Consider the following 12,375-nt stretch of genomic DNA (forward strand, 5'->3'; position numbering starts at 1 on the left):
TCGGAAACCCAAGGAGGGGTCGCTATGGGTTGGATCTTACCCCACGGCAGTAAGTTTGGTTTGGTTTGTTTTTCATCACGGACTAAGAGCTCACTGCAGGTCAATCACTGTGTCATGTGCTTAAGGCGCACTACTCTTGTATGGCTCCCAACCCTAAGGTTGTTGTTGTTGTTGTTATGTGCCGTCGAGTCGGCCCCGACTCATAGCGACCCCTCCTTGGGTTTCCGAGGCAGTATCACTACGGAAGTAGGATTGCCCAACCTTCCTTCCGAGGAGTGGCTGGTGGGTTTGAACCGCCAGCCGTCTGGTTAGCAGGCAAGTGTCTTAGCCACTATGCTACCAGAGCTCCTCAACCCTGAGGTAGGAATCGTAATTATTCCATTTTACAGAAGAGGAAAACAAAGGAAAAGAACAGAGCCCAGACTCCAACCAGTGGGACTTGGACACGGGATGATTTTTCCATTCAAAAGCCGTGGGGTGACGGAGCACGCTGTGGTGGAGTGCAAGGAGGCGGAACCAATAACTCATTTCAAAGTAAAAATAAAAAACCTCACTGCCCTCCGGTGTATCGGACTCAATAGCAACCCCTCCCTGGGTTTCCAAGGCGGTATCACTACGGGAGCAGATCGCTCAACCTTCACTTCCGAGGAGTGGCCGGTGGGTTTGAACTGCTAGCCTTCTGGTTAGCAATTAAATGCCTTAGGCACTACGCCACCAGCTCTCCCTTCAAAGTAAAAGCCGGCTGCAAAAGAATGAACTTGAACCGGCTCTGGGCTGTTGAGGCCCTCCCCTCCCACAGGCTGAATAACAGTGCGCCTGCGCCCAGCCTTCCTTCCGCCCGGCCTAGGACTGGCTTCCGGACGGCCCGGACTGTGGGCGAGACTGGGTAGTGCGCCTGCTGATGACGACGACGGAAGCATTCACGCCCAGGGGCGGGACAAGAGCCCGGAAGGGCTCGGGTTTGCGGAAGTTTTGGAAGGGGGGTCTGTCGGCTAGTGGAGCGCGTTGTTGTTTCAGCTCAAGTTCCGGAAGGGAAGTCGCGGCCTAGGGTCCGAGAGCCACTATCTCCCTTCGTTTGGGGGCGAGATCGGGCGCGATTCGACGTCGCCTCTTGGCCCTACTCTTCCCTCGTTCCTCCCCAAGGAGCCGCTTCGCATCTCTGCCATGGCATCCACTTCATCCAACCTCCAGGTATCCTGACTTTTCTCCCGCCCCCTCGGAGAGCCGGAGGGGCGTGAGAATGGGGTACCGGAGGGGAGGAGGAGAAAACTGCTGCGCCCCAGCTGTGGGTCGGGCGCAGCCGGAGGTGGGCACTTGGTGGGGGAAGAGTCACTTCCGGTCTGCGCTTGGGGTCCACTGAGCCCCCGGGCTGTGTGAGACTTCGCTTTTTGTAAACAACTAAATTTGAACGGATCTGGGCAGTGGTCAATACGAGAGGCACGACTCCTCAATGAATATGTTGGAGAGAGGAGCGAGCGCCTGTAGTGTGTAATTTTTACAAAGCACTCCGCTGGGCAAGTTGAAAACACAATGGTCATAGTTCTGTCTCCGTTTGTCAAGCTGGGAGACCAGAGTCCTGCTCTTCGGGCTGTCAGGTGATTGAAAATATGGGCACAGTCCTGCAACCTGAGGTTGGAGCCCGAATCCATTCAAGCATATGTTTGTGTGCGTTATCCTATAGCTGCCAAAATGTCTATGTGGCATCAGGGAGGATTCCTGAACTCCTCTGCGTCTCCACCGGCGCCCCCCTCGTCCCCCCCACTGCACTGAGCACAGATTTTAGATTTCAGCCTTAGTTCTTTGTGGAACTGAATTCATCGAGAATAAGAATGTATGTAACCGTGCCTCCCATCCCCAGATGGATCTGGGTTCCATTGTCATTTAGAGAATGACTTTGCCTGGAGGAGTCTCTCCCAGTTTAGGTTTGTTAGGGGCAAAAGCGCATGTATGAAATTCTGGTATGGAATCGTCTTTTTCCTGCGGGTGTGACCCAGCTGAAGAGAGAAGATAATGGAGATACTACTAAGGTATTACTAAGATAATGCAGCTCCTCCTATGTCAGGCTCATTGACCCTGAAGAAAGACCCCGCAGAGTTGACCCACTGGTACAGAGATGAGAACTGTACCAAAAAATAGTGACATCTTGGTTGGGATTTTTATCTAGGAAATTTAACTAAACCATAATGAACTTAAGTGTTTTGTGTCTCAAAATATTATAATTGTAACTGGTGAATTTTTTAGAATAAAGAATGAGTGGGGTGTTGATTTGTGTGTATCTTTTCCAACAAGGTGGTATTCAGCTAAGATAAAACGACCTTCATTTAAGGTTTTTTCCTAGCCCGTTTGGAAAGATGGTCGTTTTGCTAGAAGTATTTGGAAAAATATTGGGCATTTATTTGGTGAAAGCGTTGATCATTTGAATACCAAAGATGATTTCTTTTGAAATGCCTATCTTGTCTCCATCCTTGTTGGTTTGTCAACTAGTTACATTGTTAACTGGTTATATTCTACCAGGTTTTCATTTGTCACAGAGTTTGCATGTGATTTGGGCAGTCTATGAGATAAATATCATCTGTTTCCTGAGGCTAGGTTAAACAGGGAGGGGTTGGAGTTACAGGTTTATCAGTTCACCCATGCTCTTTCCGGTTCAATCTTCCCACCCTTTTAATTTAGGGAACTGGGATAAAGAATATTCAAAAAATTTTCCCACAGAACAAGGCAAAACTCACTGCAGCCAGATGCTTAAAATCTAACAAAGAGTGCAGGTAACCAAAAAGCAAAATTATAAAGTAATGTGTTGTTGTTGTTATGTGCCGTCGAGTCGGCCCTGACTCATAGCGACCCCTCCTTGGGTTTCCGAGGCAGTATCACTACGGAAGTAGGATTGCCCAACCTTCCTTAAAGTAATGTAGTAAGTGCTATAATGGAATTAGAGGTTAGTGTGGGGGGTGGAGGGATCTCTGGTGGCACAGTGCCTAAGGCATCTGACTGCTAACCAGAAGGTTGGCGCTTCAAACCTACCAGCCACTCCTCAGAAGGAAGGTTGGGCATTCTACTTCCATAGTGATACCTCCTCGGAAGGGCACATCCTACCATGGACAGAGGAGAAGTATTTCCCAGAAGATGGGGCAAGAGGTGCTGGCACTGTCTGCTGGGTATTTAATGGGATAGCATTTAAACCTGAGAACAACTTTTCAGAGTGAGAATTACTGCCATTTCACCATACGAGACTCTGAGGCTCATTGGGTTATCATTTACCCAAAGACAGTTAATTAATTTTGGGAGTAGTTTTGAATACAGGTTTTCTAGTTACAAGTTTGCACTGTCCTTTCTACTACAAACAGGAGGAGACTGCAGAGAAAAACTGTATATCTCAGTCCAGAAGTGTAATAAACCTTGGAGAGGGTTGGGGAAAATTACAAGTAATAAAAACTGAACGGGAAGTTAGTTAATACACACCAAATCTGTTCTGTTCTGCACATGAAGTATCTCTTCTTCGGATCCTAACTACCTAGAGCTGAGTCACGTCTCACAGATTTCAAGGGCACAGTCGGCCAGCCTGCCGAGTCCGCCTAAGACCTCAAGACACCAGCCACGAACTTGGGGGAACCCACAATACCCTCACTTCTGAGCTGCTGGCTACAAATTCAGGTTCCCCTCTACCACCTCAGGATGCCAGCTGTAAGCTCAAGGGTCCCCAGGTCACCCTCACTTCCAGCCTGCTGACTCCCGCTACTCCCCTGGGTTCAATAACCTGCCAAGCAGTGATTCTGCGTGTTCATTGGATGCATGTACAGAAGTGTGTGTACCCTGAAGAGTGGGAGGCTGAGCCACCCTAAGGGCAGAAACAGGGTGTCTGCAAGGCGTCTTGGAGAAGTTGGACTTTTACAGGGGGACGAGTAGAGTTGGGCATTCCAGGTAGAGATAGGCTTCCCGCAAAGGCCCAGGGTCTGAGTGCGTCCAGGGTGGGCCAGTAATTTGTTACGACGGGAACTTGGTGTGCCAGGTGGGAAGACAAGGCTGAAGTTAGGCCACGTCATGAAGGGCGTTGTGTGCCACGAGTGAATGACTGGTCATCACCCTGCTGGAGACGGAGAGTCATAGTCCAAACACCCACTGTCATCGAGTTGTTTCCAACGCCTAGTGACCCTGACCCTATAGGACAGAGTAGAACTGCTCCATAGGTTTCCAGCACTGTAAATATTCACAGAAGCAGAGCAGCTGGTAGGTTCGAACCACAGACCTTTTGGTTAGCAGTGGAGTGGCTTAACCACTGTGCCACCAGAGCTCCTTATGGAGTGTCGCAGACAGGTTTTAAACAGCGGAGTACTGGATTGGGTTGTTGCTTTAGGAAAACTTGACTGGTAGCAAGCCTAGGAGCAGGGAGGCCAGTGAGGAAGCCGAGCTCTGTGAAATGGGTGAGGGTCCAAGTGGGAGTAGTGTCTGTTAGAAGAAGGAGGAAAGGGTTGGCTGGAGAAAGATGGAAGAGGGAGACCAGTCAGATGTGTTTAGAAGGTGAGGGAAGAAGAGTCTGTCTGGCCTTCCTCCGGTTTCCGGATTGGACAGCTGTGGGGGTGGACGTGGGTTCTGGGAGTGCAGAAGGGCATACCTGGAGCTAGCGTGGGGGTTGGGGAGCACAGTGCGTTCATCACGTGCTGAGTTTGAAATACCTGGGGGAACGTTCAACTGGAAATGTCCGATGAAGAGCTGCAGACAGAGCGAGGGCGCAGCGGGAATACTTGGATGGGAATGGTGACAGAGAGTATGTCTTAAGGTTGCATTTATGTAGAAAGGAAGCAGCATCTTTCAGTATGATTTGCTTCTGGCTCATGCTTTGCTTTCAACAGTCTTGTTTTGCCTTCCTTGACAGAAAGCCATAGACCTTGCCAGCAAGGCAGCACAGGAAGACAAAGCCGGGAACTATGAGGAAGCCCTTCAGCTCTACCAACATGCTGTGCAGTATTTTCTCCATGTAGTCAAATGTATGCTGTCTATTTGGTAGTTAAAAATGCTAAAAGAAAATAATACTCTATTTAATTTAATGAAAAATTGCAATATAATCCCAGGACATTCTAAACCATCCATTTGCAAAATTCCCCACTTTGCAGTGATTTTGTGTCCTCAGATTTGGGTAACAAATGTGCAGGGCGATTGCTACCGTTGCTTTGTGTTCTAACCTTGGAATGTCAGCTAGTCAGAGGAGATCGTCTTACTTTAATCTTGTCTCCCTCCCCTGAATAGATTTTTCCTTGTTTAAAAAGTGTCTCTTAAGAGTTTAAACCTTTCCTGTTTAGATGTCAGTGGAAAACACCTCTCTCATTTCCTTCAACAGATGAAGCTCAAGGTGATAAAGCGAAACAGAGCATCAGGGCCAAGTGTACAGAGTATCTTGACAGAGCCGAAACCCTAAAGGAGTATCTGAAAAAGAAGGAGAAGAAACCACAGAAGCCAGTGAAGGAGGGGCAGCCAAGCCCAGCTGACGAGAAGGGGTATGTATTTTAGAGTGTTGGATTTTATTATGTCTTTCAGGTTTTAATTGTTAATTGGCTTTGTTGAAACGACATGTTGGCAATTAGGGCTTACGGGCCAATCTGACCAGCTTCTTGTTTCTGTATAAATAAAGTTTTATTAGCACACAGCCTTACCCAGTCGTTGACCCGTTGTCTACTGCTGCTTTCTTGCTATAATGGCAAAGCTGAGTAGTGGCAACAGACTGCATTTGGCCTACAAAGCTAGAGTACTTGCTCTGCTAGCTGGCTGCTTGTAGAAGAAGTTTGCTGACCTCTAGCTGAAACCATGCCTAGGGGATGATAAAGTTCCAATGGCTCCCTGGGCTGCTTGCTGATGGAAGGGAAAAACACGTCCCCCTGGCCATGATGTAATACTGAAGTTAAAATTATGGTAGTGATCTGTGAATGAACACTTTGACTAACGGGACCCTTAGAGAATACTAACCACACGGGCAATGTGAAAGATGGCTGCCATCATACAAAATTTGGGCTATCTTACGTAAAGTTACTCCACGTAGATCTGCATTAGAGTTGCAATAAACAATTTATGAACATTGAAACCCATTTTTGGAATATCTCCCTTGAGGGCGATGTATCACTTACAGATGCAGAATTTATTTATGTACCAGCTGGTACAGACGTGCCAGGCTCTGTGCTGAGCAGAGGGCACAGGTTCTAACCAGACCGTCTCTGCCCATTACTAACTGGTACCAGAAGTGCTTCCAGGTGACCAACTCGAGAGAGGAGAACCTGGGCTAGGCTTATGTGGCCTGGTTAGGTCTGAACGCAGAGAGGTTCTGGCTGGCTTTAGGGAGTGCCGTTCTGCTGGCTCAGGACGCAGGGAGGCAGGCACCTAGGTAATGCCACGTGGCCACCAGCAGTGGAGCGCCTCCAGGCGGTGCTTCGAGGGCCCATGGCCGCTTCCATGGACCGCTGTGAAGCACATGAAGAGTGTAACAGCAGTGGCCTGGCTGCCTCAAGCTACCTGGGTGAGTTTGAAATTTATGAGCTCAAGGTTTTGTGTATTCTGTGTTCAAGACATGATCTGGGACCAGGGAGTGTCAGTGACAGTAGAGACTGTTTTATCTTCTGCACCCCAGCACTGACATAACAACAGTCTGATCACAGTCTGAGCCTTGGGGACTGTTGACTTTCAACCCAGGTTGAATGTCACATGGCTTCTCACATGAAAGTTGGGGCATTTATCAGAACTGGTCCTCCAGCCTTGGACTGCAAGCACGGAGGAGGACGCAATTACTCTGAGTGCCTGGACCCCTCACTGTCCCTGAGGAGTCCCTGCCAGCAGAAACAGCGTCCCCTCCCCTTCTGTGGTCTTGCTGGGAGATGATCTCTCCAGAGATGATCACCTGGCAGAGGGAGCCACTTCCTCGCACCTGAACAGCCATCCTACAGCAGGGCCCACCTTGGGTAATTTAAGCAAAAAGGATTTATCATAGGATGTTGCTTGCAGAATTTTGAGGCGAAAGAGCCAAGCCTGAACCTCTGTACCAAAAAAAAAAAACCCTCACTGCCATTGAGTCAACTTCAACTCATAGCCACCAGCTTTGGGTTTCTGAGGCAGTAAATCTTTCTGGAAGTAGATTGCCCAGTCTTCCTTCCATAGACTGGCTGGTGGGTTTGAGCTACCAACCTTCTGGTTATCAGTCAATGCCTTAGGCACTACGCCACCATGCCCAGCCTCACCAGGGCTGTTCTGGTAGCAGTCCCTCTGCTTACCAGCTCCCCTGCCCAGCCCTGAAGAGCTGGGAGCCACCAGCAGGACCTCTGCACAGCTTCCAGTGCTCTTGCCAGATTTGACGTGGACAGCCCTTGCCCGCCATTTTCCTTGCGTCTTCTTTCTGAGTAGCACGTATCTTGTCTTCTTCCTGGAACTGAGCCCTCGAGTAGAGCCCTCGCTGCACGGGAGGCTAGAAATGGCGGCTTTGTAAGACTAAACCTTCACAGTACGCGAAAGTGCGGTGGCAATATCTGCCTCCCCATAACCCCACCACCTAAGATTATAGAACAGTTCTGTTCTGAGCTAAAACCTGTCACTTTTTATCCACCTTGATATTTTACAGGAAAATACGGTACAAAAGCACACTGTGTTTTCACTCACTGTTGTATCATGAACATCTCTCCAGTAAACTCTACAACATCATTTATAAAGGTTGTGATATATTTAATACATGCTAATCCCTATAATTGAATGTACATTATTCCTGTTTTTCCCCTCATTACAAACAGTGCTGCCCCGATTGTCCTGGTAGTCAGATCTTGAACTCAATCTTCCATTCCTGTCTCAGGATAGATTCCTAGCTGCAACGGGCCTGAGCTCAGGGCCCAGGCATCAGGGAGCTTCATCCTCCAAACCTCCAACTCGGGGCCATGGACACCTGGACCTGAGATAATCGGGCTCTAGTTCTTGCCTCACCATTAAAGCTGCTTGTAAAAATCCATGTTTTGCCTGGTCCTGGTTTTCCTATTGTTGGTGAATCTCCTGAACTTCACCTTCAGTCCTTTGGGGCGTGCCATGTGTTGCTGCATCACACACTAAAGCACAGCCAGGTGTGTCATGGGAATCTGGAGCTTGTGCCTGATTTCACTGCGGTCTTCTGTCCTTTCCTGTCCATAATTCTATGTAGATGAATAGAGTGCCTGCTTTCCATCTTAGTAATTTGTTCTTCACATACTGAAACGAGCATAACTTTTAATGTGACTGTCTTATTTTGCCACTTAAATAATAACTATTGCAGGTTGCTCTGGCCTTCATCTCTGCCTTGTTTTGTCTGCTGGCAGTGAGTGGTCATTTGAATATGTCCATTCTTTTTATTAGGAACGACAGTGACGGGGAAGAAGAGTCTGATGACCCTGAGAAAAAGAAGCGCCAGAACCAGCTTCAAGGTGCTTTAGAGCTTACGTTTACATTAATGCCTTACTGAAGGGCTCACAGTGCAGTGCTCATTTGAACTGTATCCATCCATATGCTTTGGCCCCCAGTCGTCTCCTGCTGGCTTTGCCAAGACACTTTCACAGGGTTTCTCTCTGGGATCTCCAGTGGTGGTGGTGGGGTGGTTGGTTTTATTTTTCATGTCCTAAAACTATTGTTTCATTTTGTATCTCCCTTAAAAGGCTCTCAGTCAGCTGGTTCTCCTTCGTTTTGTCTCGTGCCCCCTTGCAGACGGTAGCATTTATACCACAAGATGTGCTGGTATTTTTGTGCCGACTGTTAGAGCAGCAGCGTGGATTAGGGTTTACACTTGGCTGTTGTGGCTGTGGCTGTGGCTGTGGCTTTTTCATTGATGGTTTGTTTCATGTTTCCTCCCTGTGCTTTCCCGTACACCGTTCTCCATTTAAGCTCTCTGTTCTTACCCTCCACACCTGCAAAAGCCCTTTCGCTCTGCTCTATGGAAGTAGCATGGCATTATGGGACAGGCTCCACTGGGCTCTGCACTCCAGTACCCACTGACTGAAAGCTGGCGAGTCTTGGAAGAGTTGGAGTCTGAGTCCCCATCTCTAACGTGGAAATTAATAGCACTTTCCATTCGGGACTGTGAAGAGATCAGTGAAGTATAAAGTTGCCTAGTGTGATGACTGACACATTCGGGGGGCTCAGGAAATGGCACCAGTGTATCTGAAGAGGCACCTCTTCCTTGCTACCTTCTTTAATTGCTCGGATTTGATTTTTCTTTGATATGTTAGTGAATGATTTTTCAAGCTCAGTCATCAGAAATAATGTATTCTATTCATGTCAGTCTAAACAGTCAGCATGCACAACTGGGAAGGATTTCCACTGTGTAAGCTCGGCCAGGCTTGGACAGGCCTTCACCTCTTCCATCCTGGTCCCTCTGTTTTGGTGATATTTGTCTTACCAACCCCACTGGGATGAGTAGGAAGCAGAACACAGTAATGAGGATACTGTAACAGGACCCTATCTGGACAACAGTACGGTTAGGGCAGACAGCACTCTGCTGTGCCGACAGCTCCGGTGGTGGCTGTCACCCCGGGGTGGATCTTGGGGCCCACACTTGTGCACCACTGCTGGAACGCTGCTGGTGCCCACTGGGCTCTCAGGGAGCATGTGCTGGGCGACGCAACCCTGTGCCAAGTGCCCTTTTTACACTTGTAAGGCAAAGAGCCGTATTGTCTCTGTTCTTTTGGTTCTGGTTTTGCTCCTCATTCTTTCCTCCTGACAGTAAGCCTTGGATTGTATCATTAGTTTTGAAAAGGATAGCAATTTTTATTAGGGAATTTGTATTTAAATTCCCTGTCAGTTTTGACAAGAGACAGAGATTAGAAAACTCCTTAAAAACATTTTTAGAAAATCTTTAAAACATTTAAGTGAGCCATTTATTTGGAAGTTCAGATGGACATGGACTGTGAAAGGAGCCCTGGCATTTCATATCTGAGAGTCCTTCTGTCCCATCCTTTCATTGAATGATCTGTTGGTGGGTTTTACAGTGTACTATCTTGTTTGGGAATTTTAAACAATCTTTTAAATCTTTTACTTCTGTTTTAGCTTATGACATTAAGTGTAAAATTTGATTGTTAAAATTAAAAATGGGTTTATGATTTGAGTTTTCTATTAGCTTATTTTGATACTTAGTCACTTTGTTTAGGTAATACTGTAATCACATGTAGATTTATGTAATTGGCGAAGTGTTTTAATGCTATTTCCAACAAGCCCTCCCTTTAAAATGTCACTGGCCATTAAGTCACGTCTAGTGATTCATGTTGTTCCGGTGGGTTGCTGTCACGCTGATTCGGATTCGCGGTGACCCCGTGTGACACAGGAGAACTGCCGGGAGGTTTGCTGGGCTGTGATCGCCACAGACTCAGCCGCTGCGGGGGGCGCTCAGGCTCCTAGCTCTCACACCACCAGGGCTCCTTGGTTAATAGTACTAGCATTTAAATAAGCTTTCATCACTACACCTTTTAACTCTAAGGAGAAAAGTATTAGGTAAATGCTGTCAAGGTAAATTACAGCATACTTTTTAAATTCATAGCAAAAATCTTGAGTTAACTAGAGGATGTTCATACGTAACTTTACTTTCACTTAACCAGCAAATAGGGGTACTGATCTGAATGGAACATAGAGGAGAAGCAGGGATTGAAGTTTTCCTTAACTTTATACTTTGTCTGAGCTTGTAGAATGCAGAAATCAGATGGTGGTTTCATTTCCTTTTAACCTACTGACTAAAGATTTTCATGATTTTGTGACCTTTGTTACAGACTTTAACTAGTCTTAGGATAATAAACAAATGATGTTGCCTAAGAAGAAATGATCTATAAAAATAATCTCATAGAGTGATTGTTAGACTGTGCAAATGCTGGTATTTTCTTATATTGAAAGTGGCTTCATTGCGGTCTGGTTAGTCACTTACAGTGGAGGCATTTCTGTGGGCGGGAAAATTAGGGATGCTTTGATAAAAGATAACTAGAAAATTTTGCCAGTGAGTTCTATTGAAAGAAAGCCAAATTGCAGCCATTGCTGTGGCTTGTGGATATTGTACATTTAAAAGCTGTCACCTGAGTAGTTTTGTCGATGCGTGGAATCGTAACGAAGCCTGCTGAGGACACACGGACAAGGCTGCTGAGCTATAGCACGTGCTTTCCTGTTCCCCGCATCCTCTCCTCTTGGCTCCTGCTGCCTGCCTCCCTTTCCCTCCACTCTTCTGTCTGTCTATATTTGTATATCTGTCTGTCCTTAGTTAAGCTTATTTCCTTTTTGTGGTTAAGAAGAGCATTAAGTCACTTTTTTTGTGTGTGTGTGTGAAAAGGAAGAACAGCAGGTCAGTAGGTCAACCTCATTGAACGACTACTTATAATTCTCAGAATCACTGTATTCAAATATTACAGGCACTTTGTATAATAAACCAAACCAAACTCAATGCTGTTGAGTCGGATCCAACTCATAGCAACCCCTGGTTAGCAGTCAAATACCTTAGGCACTGCGCCACCAGAGCTCCTTTGTATAATGGATGATGCTTTTTCTGGCACTCCAAAATTCATTATGTCACTTGAGCCTCACACTAACCCGCTTAAGTAGGTTGGGCAGGTGGCATTGTTTTCATTGCACAAAAGGGGACATTCAGACGGGAAAGTTAAGCGACTCTTACCCTCGGTTGTCTGGCCGCTCCGCCCAGTTTCCTGACTCCTACTGACAACTATTCCTCATCACACAATTGCAGAAGGTTTATTAACACCTAGAACTTCCCAGGCAGTTTTCTAAGGCATTTCTTAGCACCATCATTCCATGTTGTCTGTCTTCCTTAAGGTGGTGTGCTTTCTCTTAGGGGCCATTGTCATCGAGCGACCAAATGTGAAGTGGAGCGACGTTGCTGGTCTCGAAGGGGCCAAAGAAGCCCTGAAAGAGGCTGTGATACTGCCTATTAAGTTCCCACACCTTTTTACAGGTGAGCTAATACAGAAGTAACGTTTGCTGGTGGTGGTTTAAAGAACACATTGGTGACTGAGGTCAAGCATTGTGGATTCTTTTTTTTTTTCCCAATTTATTTTATTCCCTTCACTCAAATTACATGTGTCTACCCTCCCTCACCTACCCACTGCTGGTAACTGAAGAATTATTTGTTATTATTTTTGTGTGAAACCCTTTTGTTGACTTTTTATAATAATGTCTTTACATAATATTTGTCCTTTTTTTGATTGACTGATTTCATGCAGCGTAATGTCCTCTAAGCTCCTCCATGTTCTGTTCTGCAGACTCATCATGCCTTAAGGTTGTGTAATTGTCTGTGTACCAGGCTGTCGAGCCATTCCTTAATGTTGTGTAGTAGTCCATTGTCTGTGTGTACCAGGCTGTCGAGCCGTTCCTTAATGTTGTGTAGTAGTCCATTGTCTGTGT

At 46.6% G+C, this 12,375-nt stretch overlaps 1 protein-coding gene across 1 annotated transcript in view; it reads left to right on the top strand.

The window, feature by feature from the left end:
• The first annotated feature begins 1,164 nt into the window (after nt 1-1,164).
• Nucleotides 1,165-12,375, top strand: part of VPS4B (vacuolar protein sorting 4 homolog B) — a 29,664-nt gene continuing 18,453 nt past the window's right edge. The window contains exons 1-5 of the mRNA XM_007935539.1: nt 1,165-1,191; nt 4,871-4,982; nt 5,333-5,489; nt 8,347-8,414; nt 11,807-11,926. Coding sequence (XP_007933730.1) covers nt 1,165-1,191; nt 4,871-4,982; nt 5,333-5,489; nt 8,347-8,414; nt 11,807-11,926 — 484 coding nt within the window. The remainder of the gene's footprint in view (nt 1,192-4,870; nt 4,983-5,332; nt 5,490-8,346; nt 8,415-11,806; nt 11,927-12,375) is intronic.

The sequence above is a fragment of the Orycteropus afer genome, unplaced genomic scaffold (assembly GCF_000298275.1).
Source record: "Orycteropus afer afer isolate SDZICR_OR568_19922 unplaced genomic scaffold, OryAfe1.0 scaffold00029, whole genome shotgun sequence".
In the NCBI taxonomy this organism is placed as follows: Eukaryota; Metazoa; Chordata; class Mammalia; order Tubulidentata; family Orycteropodidae; genus Orycteropus; species Orycteropus afer.